This window comes from Lampetra fluviatilis, chromosome 43 (assembly GCF_964198595.1).
Source record: "Lampetra fluviatilis chromosome 43, kcLamFluv1.1, whole genome shotgun sequence".
Classification (NCBI taxonomy): domain Eukaryota; kingdom Metazoa; phylum Chordata; class Hyperoartia; order Petromyzontiformes; family Petromyzontidae; genus Lampetra; species Lampetra fluviatilis.
Window position 1 is genome coordinate 6550553 of NC_136317.1, and position 20646 is coordinate 6571198.

General features: G+C 49.0%; 1 protein-coding gene across 3 annotated transcripts in view; it reads left to right on the plus strand.

Moving 5' to 3' along the window:
• Positions 1-2982: 2982 nt before the first annotated feature.
• RIGI (RNA sensor RIG-I) overlaps positions 2983-20646 on the plus strand; it is a 72560-nt gene continuing 54896 nt past the window's right edge. For 2 of the 3 annotated variants that reach the window (XM_078876205.1, XM_078876206.1), the window contains exon 1: positions 2984-3385. In XM_078876205.1, coding sequence (XP_078732331.1) covers positions 3211-3385 — 175 coding nt within the window. In that variant the 5' untranslated portion in view covers positions 2984-3210. Of the gene's footprint in view, positions 3386-20646 lie in introns of all 3 variants that reach the window. The other variant, XM_078876207.1, reaches the window with a different exon arrangement.

The window sequence follows — 20646 nt, forward strand, 5'->3', positions numbered from 1 at the left end:
TTGACCGATTACGTCAGGTATTCCTGCGGTTCCGGGACGCGAACTTGAAGCTCAAGCCGTCGAAGTGCCACCTTATGCAGTCGTCGGTACGCTACTTGGGCCACGTCGTCAGTGAGTCTGGAGTGGCTACAGACCCGGAAAAGACGGCCTGTGTGAGGGCCTGGGCTGTTCCCACAACGGTTCCGGAGGTACGCCGGTTTGTGGGTTTCGTTTCTTACTACCGCCGGTTTGTGCCCAACTTCGCAACCATTGCCAAGCCCTTGCACGTGTTGACGGCGAAGAACCAGAGGTTTTATTGGGGCCCTCTGGAGGAAGAGGCATTCCAGCAGCTGCGCTCGCGTCTGACAGATGCACCACCATTGGCCTTTCCGGATTTTGGCCTCCCCTTTATCCTGGACACGGACGCCAGCGATGTGGGCATCGGCAGTGTTTTGTCGCAAGTCCAGCAGGGTCGGGAGGTGGTTATCGCCTATGGTAGTCGCGTGCTTTCATCAGCGGAGCAGCGCTACTGCGTCACACATAGGGAACTCCTGGCAGTCGTTCACTTCGTGCAGCAATTCCGACCCTACCTGTATGGTCGCAAATTTACGGTCTGCACTGACCACGCGGCCTTGCAGTATTCGCTCCGCATCGACCAGCCTTCGGGCCAGCTGGCCAGATGGATAGAGCGCCTGCAGGAGTACAGGTACCAAGTAGTGCATCGCAAAGGGACCCGACATGCCAACGCAGACGCATTGTCCCGACTGGCGCCCCAGGGCCCTTGTGCATGCACCACAGGCGGGGCACGCTGCAAGGGGGCGAGGCCGGAGGGGACGGTCATCGCTCCCGTACGCACGGCGGAGGGCGCACAGGGTGAGGTCCAGCTGACCGACCACGACCTGGGGCTGACCTTGGACGATTGGAGACGGCTACAGCTGGAGGAAGCCCCACTGCGAACACTACGCGCCTCAGCAGAGGCAGGGGGGGAGGAGTACATTGTATGGGAGGATCTCCTCATGCGATGGGACCCGACAGGGCGCCGGCGATGCCTGGTAGTTCCGGAGTCGCTGCGTCAACAATTGGTTATGGACGTACACGGCCGCCAGCTGCTGCACCTGGCGGGGCGGAAGACACTGTGCACATTACAGCGTCGGTACTTTTGGCCAGGTATGACCGCTGACGTGCATCGATGGGTCGCTACCTGCGTCGAATGTGCGCGGTGAAAGCCGCCACCCCGGGTAAGCCGGGCGCCCCTACAGCCCATCACGGTGACCAGGGTCAACGAATTGGTTGCGTTGGACATCCTGGGACCACTGCCGGTCACGCCACGGGGAAATAAATACCTGTTGGTCGGAGTCGAGTACTGCACGAGGTGGCCGATGGCATGGGCCCTCCCGGACCAAACGGCACAGACCATCGCCGATGCCTTCGTGGGAGGCTATGTCCTTGATAAGGGGGCACTGGAGCGGTTGCTCACGGATCAGGGCAGGAATTTCTCCTCACAGCTTTTGAAGGACGTCTGCTCTATCCTGGGCACTAAAAAGGTCCGAACATCTCCGTATCATCCCCAGACCGATGGGATGGTAGAGCGGCTTAACCGCACCATAGCGGCCATGCTGTCCCAAGTGGTGGACGAAAACCATTCCGACTGGGACCTCCACATTCCATCGGTCTTAGCGGCGTACAGGGTGGCCCCGCACGCGGTGACGGGGTTCTCGCCGTTTTTCCTGATGTACGGACGGGATCCCGTTCCGCCTATTGAGGTGCAGCTGACGGACATTCCCGCAAGAGCTGACGCATGGCCGAAGGCACTAAAGACCTCCCTCATTTATTTGAGAGAGGCCCGCCAAGCAGCCGAGGCCGCATCGGCCACGAGCCAAGAGAGTAAAGTACGGATACGGGAGAGGACAGTGACAGCCAAGCCCTTTAAAGTCGGGGACCAGGCATGGCTACACTGTCCTCAGGTGCCGGTTGGCCTCTCACCAAAGCTGCACCGACCCTGGAAAGGGCCGGTCAAGGTCATTAAAGCACTCCGACCGCAGTGCGTCCAGGTCCAACTGGGTAAGCGACGATGGTTTGTACACCCCACCCGCCTTAAGCCATACATCTCTCCACCGTCATCTTCACCAACATCACCACCAACATCACTGCCAACATCATCATCATCCCTACCCAGGCCAAGGTCGCCGACCACCACGCGCCGACCGGCAGGGGGTTCGGTGCCCTGTGTTCCCTTGTCACCTACAGCACCCCATGTGAGGCCTGACGGAGCGGCGGCACGAGCAGGGGCCGGAGAGACAGCGGGGCCAGGCAAGGCGACACCGGCACCACCGAACCAGGGACCGCGACGAGAGGGCCTTCGAAGGAGGGGGCCGCCACGGTCATCTGCTGCCTGTGGATGTCCGGGCTGTTACGGGATGCTGGCTGGAGACCTGGGCAGGCCGCGCAATTGATTTTGTTGTGTTATATTGCATTGTATGGTTGTGGGGGGGTTAAGGGCTGTCGTCACTGTCAATGGTGGGAGGCATGGGGAGACTTAAATGGTCCATGGGGGAGGCAGAACCGAGGACGGTTATTTTTTCTCCGGGGGGGGGGGGGGGGGGTGATGTAGGGGTGTCAGGGGAAGGATTCCCACCAATAGATGGGTTAGTGGGAGGGGTGATCGAGGAGATATAAGGAGAGAACGGGCGGGAAGAAGGGGCCTTTGGCGGGAACGAGATTGGGACGGCTGGGGACAGGTGTGAATGGAAGAAAAGGAATAAAGGACGAGACCCCTGCAATCTCGTGTCGGCTCCCCTTTACACACACACACAACACAGACATACACACACACAGACACACACAACACAAACACACGCACACAACCCACACACAGACACACATACACACACACAACCCACACACACACAGACAGACATACACACACACAGACATACACACACAACACACACACACAACACACACACAGACACACACACAACCCACACACAGACACACAACACACACACAACACACACACACAGACACACACACAACCCACACAACACACACGCACACAACCCACACACAGACACACAACACACAACCCACACACACACAACCCACACGCACACAACACACACGCACACAACCCACACAGACACACACAGACACACACACGCACACGGAAGTGTTCGCTGAGCACAGTGCGCCCATCCCTGTGGGGCTTTCCTCCCGTGGTGGCGAGCGGCGATGGAGTCCGAGGCGATGGAGTGCGAGGGGGTCGACGGCGCGGACACGCAGACGACGGTGGACGCCTACATGGTGGACAAGAACAGACGGGAGTGGCTGAAGCTACATGAGGAGCTCATCACGAGCATAATACGGGGCCCCCATCTTGTCACAAACTACAGCCTCATGAAGCCAGGTGAGGCGGTGAGCCGGTGAGAGGTTTGTGCCGTGCCAAGGTGATGGTGGAGCCGAAGTTGAAGTCGTTTCCCCCCCCCCCATTCCCTCCTCCGCCACCACCGCTCCTGTCAAAGTGTAAAACTCGTGTGGTGGGCAAGAGAGATGTAAGTATAAGTGGCCGCGGTCAGCTGAGAGAGAGAGAGGAAGAGATGAGAGACAGGCGCCGTGTTGGAAGTGAGATTTGTTTCAGTTTCAGTTTCCATTTATTTGGTACTAGCTTTACTACCCGGGACTTGGGTTCACCACGCCCGGCCGCCTTTGTCTCCCCAGTGGCGATGTTCACACACCACAGCAGTTACTCGTTTGAAGCTGAGTCGACCTAGGGGAGGGCCCAGGACCGGTTAAAATAATCGTCACCGGTGGTGGCCGTAAGCGGGAATCGAACTCGGGTCGCCGGGTTTGTAGCGCAACGCGCTAACCACTACACTACAGAATATTCTAATACAGTCCAGAATGTTCTAATACAGTCCAGAATGTTCTAATACAGTCCAGAATGGTCTAATACAGTCGAAAATATTCTAATACAGTACAGAATATTATAATACAGTCCAGAATGTTCTAATACAGTCCAGAATATTCTAATACAGTCCAGAATGTTCTAATACAGTCCAGAATATTCTAATACAGTCCAGAATGTTCTAATACAGTCCAGAATATTCTAATACAGTCCAGAATGTTATAATACAGTCCAGAATATTCTAATACAGTTCAGAATATTCTAATACAGTACAGAATGTTCTAATACAGTGCAGAATATTCTAATACAGTCTAGAATATTCTAATACAGTCCAGAATGTTCTAATACAGTCCAGAATATTCTAATACAGTCCAGAATGTTCTAATACAGTCCAGAATATTATAATACAGTCCATAATGTTCTAATACAGTCCAGAATATTCTAATACAGTCCAGAATGTTCTAATACAGTCCAGAATATTCTAATACAGTCCAGAATGTTATAATACAGTCCAGAATATTCTAATACAGTCCAGAATGTTCTAATACAGTCCAGAATATTCTAATACAGTGCAGAATATTATAATACAGTCCAGAATATTCTAATACAGTCCAGAATGTTCTAATACAGTCCAGAATATTATAATACAGTCCAGAATGTTCTAATACAGTCCAGAATATTATAATACAGTCCAGAATGTTCTAATACAGTCCAGAATATTATAATACAGTCCAGAATGTTCTAATACAGTACAGAATGTTCTAATACAGTGCAGAATATTATTATACAGTACAATGTATACATCATCATGCAACTTGGGTAATGTCACCCCACCACACCCCCGGGTCAGAGTCTGTCTCGCCCACAATATCTAAACTCGTGTGCGTAAAAGCTTCGTGTTGTGTTTGTTCTTGTTCGTATCGTCTCAGTTGTTACCGTGTCACAATGTCTTTTATTTCCTGCCTCGATTGTAGTGGAGGATGCACATTCTCATCTGTGTGTGTGTGATTGCAGGGCTAGGTTATTGATATTGCTATCCAGTAATATATAATGTACAGTAGCTCTAATTATCCCGGAGGAATCCAGAATCTGATTAGCTATAAAGCTCTTTTTTTCCGGATGTCCTGTGCAAGGCCGTAATCTCCATATATAAAAGGCAAAGTTGTGAGTATGTGTGTCTGTTCAAAATGTTTAGCGTACTTCCCGACATGCAACAAACTGGAAATTTGCCATGTGGGTACTTTCCAGACTGTACACCATGCAATTTTTTTAAAAATACACTTTTATATGTTTTTTGGAGGGGGGGGCTCAAGAATGCATATATTTTTTGCACGGCAAGTGAGCTGTGACGTCACATCTGTCACGTGACCCGCGCATGTGGAAGCGTAACGCATTGTAGTGTAGCGGGTAGCGCGCTGCGCTACGAACCCGGCGAGCCGAGTTCGATTCCCGCTCACGACCAACACCTGTGACGATTATTTTCACCGGTCCTAGGCCTCCCCTAGGTCGACTCGGCCTCAAACGAGTAACTGGTGTGGTGTGTGAACATTGCCACTGGGGAGACAAAGGCGGCCGGGCGTGGTGAATCCAAGTCCCGGGCGAAGCCGGGTAGTAAAGCTAGTTATAATATATATATGGGGGGGGGGGGGGGGGTGACACATCCCCAAGTTAGAGTATAACATAACACTAATACAGCACTAATACAGCACTGATGCAGGCCCCGGCTATCAGTTGTCCGTGACAAAGGTTCCCGAGATAAACTCTCACGCCACAGTGACCCTCAGTGCACAGACGTTGTTGCGCCATGTCACCCTCCTCGACCTTTAACCCTGAGTCACCCTCCTCGACCGTTAACCCCTAGTCACCCTCCTCGACCTTTAACCCCCTGTCACCCACCTCGACCTTTAACCTCGAGTCACCCTCCTCGACCTTTAACCCCTAGTCACCCTCCTTGACCTTTAACCCCCTGTCACATGTCACCCACGTTTAGGTCAATGAACGCCCGGCAATGTCAAGACCAACAATGTTCCTGACATGTGTAATAAAGGACTCTTTCACTGTGTCTTTCTCCGTTGTCCTTTATTTGGGTTCGCACAACTTTGCCCGCACGGCTCCTCGCTCAGAGCTTTCTTCACCTCCCGCTCGGCAGCCCTTCTGCTGCCGTCGCTCACGTAGCCTTTCTGCTGGCTCCCGCTGCAGCTCCGCTGCTGGCTTTCTCTCAGCCTCTCCGCCCCGATCTGCAGCCCCTCGGCTGCTCTCTCTGCAGCCCCACAGCCCCACTGCTGCTCTTCGTCTCCCCCGTGCCCGGACACCGCTGGCCAACGGTGCCGAGTCCCGTCCTTTGGCGATCACGCCACTTTCCACCTCCTGCCCTGCGTGGCCTCCTCCCGTCTTTATTCTTACACTCTCCCCCTGTCTCTTCCGGTTCCCGCCCTTAAGAGCTCTCCCTTCTCCCCACGTGACCCAACTCCTCCCCCCTGTTACGTCATATCCGCGAGGCCGTTTACGCCCGCATTACACCACCCTCCCCCGTGGAGAAAATTTCAGCCGTCCTCGGCTGAAACAACCAAGTAATGCGAGCGAGCACCAACCATCAGACATGAACGGACAACGGAGAAATCAACGAATATACAATAACAAGAACAAGAACAACATTAATCAACGAAAAGTAAGGGACTTCGACCGCGTGCGGGTCGCCGGCCCGTCCCGGACGAGCGGCGGCCCCCCTGCAGACCGAGAATGCGACGGGGTTTTAGGAGCGACAGGATCAAAACCGCCTGTCGCTATTGGAGGCCCGCCAACGCCAAGGTCCCGTTTTCCCGAAGGACCAGAGTCCGGGGTGTCCCGCAATCGTGTCTGTGGTGGGGTTGAAAGGGCGGTGGGGCCAGGTGTCCCCGCAGCCGTGGTAGGCCCACCCAGAGCAGAGTCCCCCGTCTCCTGCAGTGTCACGGCCGGTTTGTCTGTAAAAGGCACGACAGGCGCTCTTGCAGGGTCAACAAGCACAGGCAAGGGTGCGTCGGCAGCAACAGACACCGGCAAGGCAACATCAGGAGATGACGCATCCGTTTGAGGGGCCACGTATGGTTTTAAGCGAGACGTATGGACGTACCAGCGCCGAGATCCGAACCGAACGTGTGCGGACTGCGGGTTGGGAACCTCGATGAGCCTAACAGGCCCTTGCCATGGTTTATGTAATTTAGGGGAGGTCCCTGGCCGCACCTGCGGACAATGCAGCCAGGCCATGTCCCCCACCTTCCAGGGGCACTTCCCCTTCGAGCGTCGAGCGCACCGTTCGTTCCGGGCCTGGGTTTTGGCCGTAGCCATGCGGGCCCCTTCCCGCGCCTCAGTGACGCGGCGAACGGCGTCCTGAATGTAATCAGGGAGAGGTTTAGTAGGTCCCCTCACTCCTGTTCCCAACTGCACATCCATCGGCGGCACGTTTTCGCGACCGTACATAAGAAAAAACGGCGAATATCCTGTAGATGCATGAGGCGTCATCCGGTATGCCGAGAGTACCCCAGGGATATGCAAATCCCAATCCGCTTGTTTTTCATTAACCGTGTGACACAGCATGGCGGACAGAGTCCGATTTAGCCGTTCAACCATGCCATCCGTCTGCGGGTGGTAGGGAGATGTCCGGATCTTTTTAGTTCCCAGAGCCGCACACACCTCCCCCAACAACTTAGAAGAAAAATTTCGGCCTTGATCCGTGAGCAGCCTCTCCGGCGCCCCCTTGTCCATGACGTATCCGAATAGAAAGGCGTCTGTAATGGACGCCGCCGACTGGTCGGGCAAGGGCCAGGCCATCGGCCAGCGGGAGAGGTACTCCACCCCAACTAGCAAGTATTTATTAACCTTAGCGGATGGTGGGAAGGGTCCCAAAATATCCAACGCCACCAACTCGTTAACCCGAGACACTTGAATAGACTGTATTGGCGGCACATATGGGTGTTTAGGCGGCTTCCGCCGGGCACACTCGGGACACGCGCGAACGTGCCCAACGACATCCGTCGTCATGCCGTGCCAATAGTAATCTCGCTGCAACGTCAATAAGGTCTTCTGCACCCCCAGGTGTAACAGCATGTCGCAATGCAGAGTCCTAATCAATTCGTACCGCAATGACGCCGGTACAACAAGACGCCAGCGTTCCTGTAACCCATCCCTCCACATCAGCAGTCCGTCGCGGAGAGCGGTCCCCGGCGTCCCTCCGGAAACCGGCCCCCCCCCCCCCTGTTGTATATGTTGGTTATGAAAATTTTGATATGTTGTATGCGTGCGTGGGTGAAATTATTATGTTGTATATGTGGGTTATGAATATTCAGTGAAAATAATAATAATCAAATGAAATTTGGCCAAATGTGTAATTATCCGGAAATATATTAATTTATGTAATTATGCACATTTAATTATGCCAATTCGAGAGGTAATTGTAGTAATTATGCGAGTGGGTGTAATTATGATGATGCAAGTCGTTATGATAACCAGACCCCGCCTCGGTGACGAGGGTGGGTTATCGATCGGAATAAGGCAATTAATCGTATGCAGTTATGCAGGTGTGGTGTAAGTATGCAAGATTAACTTAGATTAACTCGGCATCGTTGTCTAGGTTCGTCTCATTCTCGCTTATCTTTAGGTCCCCGGTTCGCCCCGTTATCGCTTTAACATTTACTGAGTATGTGTTAGTGTGTTTATTAAGGTCACCAAGTTCAGATCTCAACGCAGAAGCAGATCTTGTACATAGTTCAGGAAAGAATCACACAACCACTTCTGTATTAATCAATTTATTACTAATTCAACTTCAACTATGATATAGTATGCGAACTCTTAATCCCGGAACGTCAACACGGCATCAATACAGTATCATCAATGATTGTCTGATTTCACTTGACAACGGCACATGGATCCCGCGTAACGCGATGGTTGTTAGTGGGAGAGAGTCGTTAAAACATGCAAATACTATGCTAAGAAAACCTTAACGTTAATGAATGAAAGATACTTGAAAGATTATACGGCGATAAAACACAATCAAAACAGTTATTATTCTTAAAGGCACCAATCTCAACAGATACATCGGCAGGTTATCTGACAACAGAATGGCTCGGAGTAAGGGCCGGCGACGATGCTCCTTTTCCGAAGATCGTTATCTTATATCAAATTTACTAATTGGGGACCAGATCACCTGTTAAGGATCTGGTGGGCCACCACTCCCCACGTGAGCGTTGCTCGGCGGAAGGAGGTGCCAAGAATCAATTCGTATTGATGGATCTGTTGGGAATTTATGCGATTAAGAGTACAGCCCACTAAATATTAAAGATAAAATTACGAATACTCTTATAAACGACGGATGGCCATCACTCGGTCTCGAGTGTTTTCTTCACAGCCACGGATGGCTTATGGGTTCGAGTGGGTTTGAGTGGTAAGAGTTGTCTTCAATAGTCAGTGTTCGGAGTCGGTTCTTTATGTCAAACAGATGCCTGGGGGTCGTGTGGTGAGGGGGCGGTGCGCGTCATACGTATTAGTCGCTCCTCTGTCGCCGTGGGGAATTGGTTGGATGCCTGTTGATACGCTGTCGTAGTTCGGAACCCGGTCGGTAGGTGGCGCCCACAGCTCGCTCGCAGCGCGCAGTGCTGGGTCAGCACCTCGTCGCCAAACCGCGACCTTCAGCTGCAGAGCGACCTTCGACTCGGCAGAGGTTGGGCTGTCGCGGCCGAGTTGAGCTGTCAAGCGGGTCTTGCCCGCCTGCAGAGGAGACGGGGAGCCGCTTGAGTCGAGCCCCGAGAGCCGTCTGAACTCGGCTGAGTCCCAGAAGCTGAAGAGTCGAGCCGACCCGTTAGTCGCAGCTCGCCCTTGAGTCGACCCGCTCGGTCGAGCTGAAGATGAGTCGAGCCGACCCGCTCGGTCGAGCTCGCTCCGGAGCCGACCCGCTGGTCAAGCTCGGCTGAGTTGACTCTCCTGGTCGAACTCGGCTGGTGAATTGACCCTTCTGGTCGAACTCGGCTGATGAGTCGAGCCGACCCTTCCGGTCGAGCTCGCTCATGAGTCGACCCGTTGGTCGCACTCGTGATGAGTTGACTCCTGGTCGAACTGGTTTCCAATGCTCAGGGTCCTTTCTTTTATGCCGAAAAATCCCTTTGGGTCCTGCCCACAAGGCGGGGTTTTCTTTTGATTTACTGTGTCAGGATCTGTCCGTGTGTAGGTGTGTTCATGTGTGTGTCCGTACGTCCGTGTGTCCTTGTGTGCATCACCCATGGTATTTTCCGTTGTCATACTCCCTCCATAAAATCCATGAGCAAACAATCAGATGTTACAAATTGCCTCGAAGTCGTCTCTCTGTCTGGGTGCAATATTATCTCTTGTCTGGCCTTCTTCATGAACCAAAACACAGACGTTACAAATCGTCTCACAGGCGCCTCTGTCCGTGTTGCACGACTTGGAGGGAGGGGCACACTCCCTCCGACCCTCACAGACGCACACAGACATGGTTAAAAAGTTTTAAATTAACATTTGTCCCTTACCATTTCCCAGTTATGATTCTGTATGTAACCTCAGGTGTGTCGTTTCCCATCGTGGTGCTTGACCCAAGTGGAGGTGCCTCCCCGAGCACATACACACTCCCATCCCGCGCTGCGGGGATACAAAGACGGCCGGGATCTCCCTTTCTCTCCGACCCTGGGTTTAACATCGCTCTTTTATTATGTATTTTATTTCGACCTGGTGGTGATTTATCCCGCTATCCTGGCTTTTCATAGGTTTTACTTTTGTCTTTCATGCATAGGCTTATTATTATTAATTTATTTCCGATATCTTAGGTTAAGGGGTAAGTTTCTTGATCCTAGGAATTCGTATTCCTTGGTGTCTGCATGGTTATATAAGCGGAATATAGTTGACGGTGAATAGCGTTAACATTGATGTTATGTACGATATTATGTATTGTGATGTTTTTAACTTAACTTGGTCAGGGCTTTACTGACATGAAGTTGTATTTCATAGCCTGGCAGTCTTTGCCTCACTCTGTCTCTGCTCGCCGGTGTTGTTGCTGTCCAGCTGACGCCGTTAACTCAAGGCCTCATTAATTTCCGTCACTCCTTGTAGGTGAGGGCGGTTGAACCTTGGAGTCAGTTCTGGTTTTTGTCTGCTTGCTTTTTCTGATGTCCCCTGACCCCGGGAGTTATCATTCCTACTTTTATGGCCTGTCGAAGCCCGACTCGCTGTTGCTGGGCTTGGTGTGTTGTTCCCGGCTTTTTTTGCTTACGTTTGCAGTTCGCCGTGCTCTTAATTTCCTTCCCTCTTCAACCTTATATCGACTATTCGCTCCTGTCTGGGTGCGATTCAATTTTGACTTAGGAAGGTTCTGATTGTCATATGCTTTGGGTCGAGTTGTATATTAAAGTATGGAAATAACATTTCATATTGACTTAATGATGGTGATGGTTCAGTAGTCGTAACTGGTGGCCTGGTTTAATTGGAGTGGGTGTGAATATCAATAACTTTAGCCTATCCTGTTGTTAAATTCCGACTTTAACGTTACTTTAATAGCAATACAGAATAATTGAGCTTTTCGACTTAACTAGGCGAACACAAACTTTTGGTGACCTCCGCAGCCTTGTTATTCAGCTGAGCCTGCAGCCTTGAGAGAGGCACAACACCCCTATTCTCGTCTCACTGTGGCCATCCAACCTTCTGCTCTGGGAGTGTTATTCTTAATTTCAGGTCAAAGGCCCCCTCACGTTCAGCCGTGCAGGGTTGTTAATCAGCTCCCTCCCCTGTGCACACAGCGTTGCTGACCCACTTCATTTGACCACTCACCCTGGATTTAATAATTTAATTCCTTAAAACCATGCAGGATGGTTGGCTTTTTGCCTTAATTATGTCTGGCTGACTCTCCCACTGTCTCTGCCCTTGCACGGGTGACATGCCCGTTCATCAGGCCTTATCTATCCCTGAAGCAAGGTTGCAATTCTGCCATCTTAGCCCTCCTCCCGTTCATTACTACAACACCTGGTGTTTTGCAGTTTGCTGCGCTTTGGTGTGTTTTCATTCATTATATATCAATGATGGAAGAAGGCTAGAATACAACATTCCGCCCTTTTAAAAATGGCCAGTGGTCAAATGGCCACGGGTTATTTTTAAAAAAAATGTATACCCTTCTTCCATCAAGAACCATCAATTGTCCTCAAGTTTTGTTGCTATTTCCTTACAACGCGCGCGTACGTGTCACAACTTAACATGATTATATGTGACAAGAGAGGAAGAAAAAATTTTTTCCTAAAGGAAGGTAAAACGATAAGGAAGGGAGAAATTATTCTATTGACTACGTGTTATAGGAGATATCGTTAAAAATATAGTTTCTACGGTTATTCTTGGGTGGCATCATCAGGCCTTGGCTCTATCCCTGCTCCTGGACTCGAATGGTAGGTGGCTTGTGCCTGCGATTAGTCTTTTAAGTTCGGTCTTCATTTTGGCCACATGGTATGTTAAGGTTAGAATAGCCGGGACTAGTATGATTATCCCTGTTGCCCCTGTGATTCCCATCCCCATCTGTTGATTTCGCTGATATCCAGCCTCTTTGGTCGCCCAAGTAAGATCTGTTATGTTAATCTCTGATTCGCTGAGGGATAATTTCACCATGTGGAATTCTTTACTGTTCAACAAGTTAGACAGAGTGCTGCTTATCTCAAACTTGTGGCCTCGGAATGTGTCTACTATTTCTACCTCCGCTTGGTGTAGGCTTTTGTCTAGGTTATATAATACCTTGTCCCCTATGCGTACGAATGTTCCTCTTGGTATTGTGACCAGTGCGACGTGGCTTGGAATCGGAACTTCCATGGTGATGGAGTGTTGATCGGTAGAAACAATTGCCGTATCTAGAGGGGTGCTAATCAACCACTGGGCATTAGCTATCATGGCCACTGTTCCGGTTCTTTTTTTGGGTTTACTTAGCTTCAACTTGCAAGTTTCCTTAGAGCTTAGGTTTGACAGACCACACATTATTTCTGCTGTATTGGTCAGAAATGGTTCCCCTGGGCAGAGCCAATGAACCTCTTTCATTATTTGACACAGGTTTAGGTCAGGCACCAGGTACTTAAGGGGGCCTTCTTCCTGGTAGGCCACCACTACGGGAGTTTCCATCTTGGAGTAAATGTCGTTATTCCATGTACCCACGTTCAATACTGTCCGCAATCGAAATACATTTCCGGGTTTGACCAGGGGTAAATTTAGCAAAAATGCCAGCTGTCTAGTTTGGGGGTCCACATGTATGGGTGTGGCTGTACCCATGTTGAAGGCAATTTGTACTTGAGTTGGACTGATTGTTTCCGGGGATGCTGCTTGTAGCACATCTTTTATCAGTGTTGGAGTTACCAGATATGACGGAATTTGTCCTTGTATAAGATCACTGATGCTGCCGCTGGTGCTACGCAACAAGTCTTGGATCACCCACTGAATTGGCTCTCGAATACTCTCTTCTTCGTATAGATCTCGGATTGCAGAACTCAATTCTTGGAATGTTAAGTTAATCATGATAGAATGTAGGTTTACGAGAACCACGGTGTCTCGGAGGGTGGATCCCATTTCGACCAGATTCTTTTGTTGGTGTTGTATTTGCTGCTGGATCTGATGCATATCGAGCTGTAAATTCTCGATACCTTGCGTGAGGTGTCCAATCTTTACGGCGTTGGATATGGATACTCCTAGTGTGATTAAGGAGCTAAAACCGGATAGTATTCCAAAGACCCCTCCCAGGCCGATAGACCTCTTGGAACGTGTTAGGTTGACAGTGGTGGGGGGAAGTATCATGGTTCTTTGTAATTGCTTCAGGATCGTTCCGACATTTTGTTCACTGTATCTTAGGAAGTCATAATACCATATTCGGGTTGCTTGGGTAGCTTGGGGTGGTAACTTCCCGAAGTGCTTCTTTACCACCAAGGCAGGTTCCAAGGAGACATAGACTTGTTGGGTTACTATTTTCGTTTCGGTTACTAGGAAGCTGGAGGAGTCTCTCAGCATCACCCCGGATTCTGGTCCTGGCTTGATCAGCTCTTGGCTCCCTTCTAGCTTGGCAAGGTACGTTAGCAGGAGCGTGAGCAGGAGGGCTGCCATTTCCTGGAAAACATGTTACACATTATCGTAGTGTGATATGCCCATTAGTTTAGTTCCCCAGAGATTGGTGTTTTATTCTGAGTTAATTTTTTTTATGTCCTAAGGTTAAGCGTTATTATGTTTCCACTTAAGCTTTCTGGAATTCGTACTCTTTAGTTGTTATTTTTTTTTGGAAGGTCGTATAGGTAGGAAACATATAATAATAAGAAATTATTGTTTGTTGGTTAATTATCTTTGTTAAGTTTCTACTTTTCGGTACGGAAAACGTTAAGAAAACGCGAAGTTCCAACCGTTATTTATTCTGCCCTTTTCTGTATATCTCCAGATGTCTTGGGAGGCTAGTCCATACATCTTTTGTCCATTTGGATGTCCATGACCTCTTTGTGACCGAACTCTCAACACTTTAACCGCCCTCCATGTTTCATGGATTCCTGGTGTTCTTGTGAGGAGAAGTGAGTTGTTTTCATTAATTAATTAAAAAAAAGGTATATATATAAATTGAAAAAAAATTATGATATTTTTTTTGCCGCCCGTTTGAAAATTATCAGGGGTCGATTTGGCCACTGGCGAATTTCCAAACCAAGTAAATGCCCCTTTTTTTGTGTTATGAATCTATAAGTCGCCCTCACTCTCGGCGGTTATTTCTTACGACGCGCGCATATGTATCACAATCGTAACATGGTTACATTTGAAATAAGCAAAAGAAATAAAACACAACGTTAAACATCGGTACTAATCCATAACGCATTCCTTCCAAAGCGCGCGCATGTATCACAATCTTAACAAGGTTACATTTGAAATAAGCAAAAAAAATACCACAAAACTTTAACATCGATATCACCAGTTACATGGTTCACATCCCTCATAACTCCGACGGATATTAATTTTTTTTGTTTTTGTTAAATCCTGGGAAACGATAGGTAGCGGTTTCGAACGCATTTTTGCGTTAATTCCCTCCTGTTACATCCTGGCAATCTTTTTACCAAGTTCCAAGTGTCTGGTTTACCACTTATCACTTTGATCATTTGATCACGGTTTTCCAGTTCGTTTTTGTAATTTCCCCTCTCACTCTCTCGCGTCGTGGGAGTGTGGGGTGTAAAATTGTGCTGCACATAATCAGAATTCGCGCACACAACCAACTTCGGTACTCCGTCATCACTGGCATTCGCTCTCTCTGCGATTACATGCACATTTGCCGAGTCAGTGTGTCGATTTAATTCTGTCCCTCGTAAGGTTGCCCTCTTTGTTTTTACGAGTGTGTTGGATTCCAACACCATTCCCGATACGTCATGGACATTCGTCTCCATTTTAGCACTCCGACCCACATAAATTTTGGTTTCCCTTGGATATTTTCCATTCAAAGGCTCATGCCTGCGCTCCTCAGGGCGTGTCCCTGCTGTCGGTTTTTGTACTGAAATCTTTGCGCCTGCTTCCTTTAACTGCTCGAGGGTATGCTGGAGGCTCTCGAGGTGTTCTTCCCAGGAGGAGTCCTTGACCAGTATATCGTCGACATAGACGATGGTACCTCGCTCTTTTGCGTCGTCCATTGCCTTGTGTAGGAATATGTTAAAGTCCGCAGGTGAATTTGAGTATCCAAATGGACATCGGTTCCAAGTATACTGTATTCCATTGAATGTAAATGCCAACTTGTATTGATCCGCTTCTTTCACGGGCATGGTCCAGAAGCCATTTGATAGATCCATGGTGGTGAGAATTTTTGCGCCTTTTATTTGGTTGAGATTCTGGTCGATTTCTGCCATTGGCCATCGAGATAGGGGAACCGTTTTGTTGAGTTGCCTATAGTCGATGGTGAGTCGCCACTTGCCTGTGGGTTTCAATACAGGCCAAATCGGTGAGTTGTAGGTTGAGTTGCATTCTCGAATTATATTCTTCTTGAGTAGGTTCTCCAAGGTTTCTTGGATTGATTCGTAGGCAGCCAGTGGAACCTTGTATTGTTTCACATATACCGCTGGCGCTCCTTCCAGTGTGGGAATAGATACCACGTGTAGGTCGGTTTTGCCGCAATCATAGGGGTCTTCTGAGAACAGGGAGTGGTATTTGTGGAGCAGTTGACGAAGCTCATTTCGTTGAGTGTCGTTCTCGAGGGCGTCTGCTGCTTCAATTTGTTGTTCGATTTGTTCTTCTATTAGGGAGACTCCTTGTCCTGGGTCTGGGTCCAAGGCCTTCGTGGTTTCGGGCGGCTCGGTTGAAAGTTCCTTTTGCGTTACTATCGGTTGAGTTGCCTTGGCTTCATCCGAGGGTAATACGCTCTTGCCCTCGTGTTCTCCTTCATCAGTTTGCAGTTCGTCGGTTTGGCCTCCAGGGGGCGGTATATACTCCATGAGGGGACGGTCATTTGGTGATACTGACTCTAAGTCGGCTTCCTTTCGGTCTTCTCTCAGTCTGTTAGTCATTAGCTGAGTGATCCGAACTCCTGCTGGGAGCTCGTCTTCGTTCCTGGTTGTCGTTGATAGGTCGTTGAGCTCTTGTGTTATCACTTGGATTCCCGTGGAGTCTCTCATAACGTCTTCATCTTCTGAGTCCCTCTGTTGCTCCGGCATTGACTGTGCCCAAATTTGTCGGGATTCAAGGTTCATAATGGGTTTCAGGCGATTCAGTAGTTCTATCCCAATGATCAACTCTTTTCCGGGGCTCCGTACGACATATAGGGGATGGTTCATGTTGATTTTGTTGAACGTCAACTTCGTCATAACTTTGCCCAATGGTCGCATGTGGGTCCCTTCACATCCTGAGTAGGTAAGGTTACTTGGCATCATCTGTAGTGTTTCATTCTTCCTCTGGAGGGCAGTCTGGAGTTCGTCAAATAATTCTCTGGATATCATGGATATTTCTGCTCCAGTATCACAAAGGCCCTGGCTGGTCAGGGTATCTTGCAGTATTACTTCCACGTGGACTCGTCCGACTGGTCCTACGGGAATCAATTCCCCCAGATGGTACCCTTTTCCCTCTGGTACCACTTCGGTGATTGCTTCGGGGCTTCTTGTCTTCCCTACGTTCACTTGGGCTACCTTTGCGCTGGGTGTATCCTCCTCCTGTGTGGGTATAGTTGGTATTCTTCCCTTTGCTATTTGCATGGGAGTCTTCATACTCCCTAGGAGCTCTTTTTCCATCCTAATGTGGTGAGCATATCGATTCCTGTTAGCTAACGGTGGTCTATGCTCTATTGTTAGTGGAGGCGGCAGTGGGGGACGATATGGTGACTGGTTTAATGGGCGTCGGCCTCCGCGGGGTAGGTATGGCCCGTCACTCGCTCTTCCTCCTCCATAATTCCAGCCTCCGCCCTCTCCTGCATTCCATGGTGGTGGCGGCTGTGGGTGCCAGGTTCCCCTTGACTCGTCCCTCCCCCCACGTGGAACGTGGTTCAGCGTGTTGTAGACGGGTGTTGATTCTATTGGGTTAGGCGCCCTCTCCTGGGGGAATTCATGTCCACCCCGTGTGGCGCTAATATTATTCCTTGGAGATTCGCTTCCCTCCAGATCGAGGCATTCTTTATCTCTGGTGACGATGTGGGTTTTGGCTATGCTAGTGGTTTTCCGTCCGTTCACCCAGGCCGTGTGGGCCTTGCTTTCAATCTGGCGTAGGGAGAGGCAGTCTCGGGGTCCAACATCATTCCTACTATTCTCACTATTTCAGGTCTCAATGATTGAAAGAACATCACTTTTAAAACTGTCTTATCTCCCTGGGCATTGTCCCCGTCTCCTGCGTAATATGCTTTCTTAAGGCGTAGGAGATAATCTCGTGGGTCTTCGTCTACTCGCTGGGTCATCAACTTTGCCGCGTTCAATCCTTCGGATAGTGTGAAGTATTCCCCAAATCTCTTAACTACTGCTCGGCTCAATTGTTTAAAGTCACTCTTCACCCTATTTGGCAGGGAGGCTACCCATGGTCTGGCGGGTTCATGTAGGCTCCTTGATAATAAACATGCCTTTTCTGCTGATTTACCCAGACCCCGGATCTTAGCCTCCTGTTCTACCGTAGCTATGTAAGTGTGTATGTCCCTGTTCTTGTTATGTGGATCGAAGTAGGGAATTCTCACGAGTGCTTTGTCCATTAGTTTTAGTGTCTTACTGTTAAAAGTGTGTTGTTCGTCATCAGTGGTGTCGGTTCCTGAGGAGTGCTCACTTGAGCTACCCTTGTCTCCACTATCCCTGTTGTCATGTTTCCCGTGTCTGTGTCTCTTGTTTTCCTTATGTGGGTCTTGTGATTCGTGTTTGTGGGTTGGTGTGCGTGATCTCCTTGAGCGGTGTCTATGTGGTGAGTGTTTTTGTCCTTGACCTTCATGCTGCCTACTACGTGTGTAGTGCCTGCTAGGTGAGGTGTTGTATTTACGTTTGTCTCGTGCTTCATGGTTATCGGGATTCCTGTCTCTGTCATCTGTGGTGCGGGTGGTTTTGCGTGGGTGATTTTCACGGGTCATGCGTCCCTATGGTGAGCTTTCTCTGTTACCCCTGTCGTGTTGATAATGTTTACGTGAGGTGCGTCTCTCTGGTGAGCTGTGTCTGTCATCTGCATCATGTCGGTCATGTTTGCGTGAGGTGTGTTCCTCTGGTGAGCTCTCTCTGTTACCCCTGTCGTGTTGATAATGTTTACGTGAGGTGCGTCTCTCTGGTGAGCGGTGTCTGTCATGTTTGCGTGAGGTGTGTCTCTCTGGTGAGCTGTGTCTGTCATCTGTGTCATGTTGGTCGTGTTTGTGCGAGGTGCGTTTCTCTGGTGAGCTGTCCCTGTCATCTGCATCATGTCGGTCATACTTGCGTAGCGTGCGTCTGCCTGGTGTGCTGTTTAGGTCATGTTTCCCGTCTTGCACCAGCTCCGCCCTTTTCTGCCCTATCATTACAGTGTATCCTGATGACTTAGGGTTAATTATTTGTCTCTCTCTAACGTTGGGGTGGTCGGCCTCATGTTTTCCCGTTTGTATTACTATTTCCTCTTCTCTCTCCTCGATTTGCGAGGGTGTTACTTCATCAAAATTGCTTTGCACAGTAGCCATACTCATTGTGGGATCTGGCCCTGGGCTATGTCCACGTGGCTCGGAGTGTGGTAAATTGTTACTCCCGTATGTGTTCTGTGTATCAGCGTCTGGGTGTTTCACTGGTGCATTTAGTGCGGATTCTTTCTCTCTCATGAGGGCGTGCAGACGCTCTACCTGCACCATTAAGGACAGTTTCTCTTGTCTTTCCCTTTCAAATTTTTCCTCATTCCATAATCTTTCTCTGTCTGTCTGTGCGAGGAGATACGAGTCTACCCTCGCTATTTCTGCAATTTTTACGTCACGTTTGGCTTTGCCACATTTCATCACGTCCTTAAGTAGTTTCCTTCTATGGGCTTTAACATCTTCTGTATGGCACCCCTCCCATATATCTCTCTGCTCCGTCTGCTGGCTAGCAGTCCGTCCAGTACGTTTTAACACAAATTCCCGATATTGTTTTTCTATAGATTCCATCTCCTCCTCAGAGGTCCACTCTGTATCAGTGTTATGCGTTGGTGTGTCAACCTCAGAACGTTGTGGATCCTGCGCCATCTCTATTACGTAGTGTGGTTAACAGACTTAAGAGTGTATCTTAATTCTAACATCTCATGTGCGGCGTGAGTTACTCTAGAATTCCCCTTCAGCGCACATATAAACAATTGTATCACAGGATGCGTCAGTTCAACTCGAGCAAATAATTTCAGCCCAGCTGTCTTTGTTATACTCTGCTACTCTGGTATTTCCCTTCAGAGCGCGTGTATACCCCCGTTTATAATCACAAGGCAACGTTAGTTCACACCACTTGATTAACACAACAGTGATTCGTTCCTGAATTCATGCACAAACTGTCTGCGAGAAATCCCGGACGAGCCCCCATTATGTTGTATATGTTGGTTATGAAAATTTTGATATGTTGTATGCGTGCGTGGGTGAAATTATTATGTTGTATATGTGGGTTATGAATATTCAGTGAAAATAATAATAATCAAATGAAATTTGGCCAAATGTGTAATTATCCGGAAATATATTAATTTATGTAATTATGCACATTTAATTATGCCAATTCGAGAGGTAATTGTAGTAATTATGCGAGTGGGTGTAATTATGATGATGCAAGTCGTTATGATAACCAGACCCCGCCTCGGTGACGAGGGTGGGTTATCGATCGGAATAAGGCAATTAATCGTCTGCAGTTATGCAGGTGTGGTGTAAGTATGCAAGATTAACTTAGATTAACTCGGCATCGTTGTCTAGGTTCGTCTCATTCTCGCTTATCTTTAGGTCCCCGGTTCGCCCCGTTATCGCTTTAACATTTACTGAGTATGTGTTAGTGTGTTTATTAAGGTCACCAAGTTCAGATCTCAACGCAGAAGCAGATCTTGTACATAGTTCAGGAAAGAATCACACAACCACTTCTGTATTAATCAATTTATTACTAATTCAACTTCAACTATGATATAGTATGCGAACTCTTAATCCCGGAACGTCAACACGGCATCAATACAGTATCATCAATGATTGTCTGATTTCACTTGACAACGGCACATGGATCCCGCGTAACGCGATGGTTGTTAGTGGGAGAGAGTCGTTAAAACATGCAAATACTATGCTAAGAAAACCTTAACGTTAATGAATGAAAGATACTTGAAAGATTATACGGCGATAAAACACAATCAAA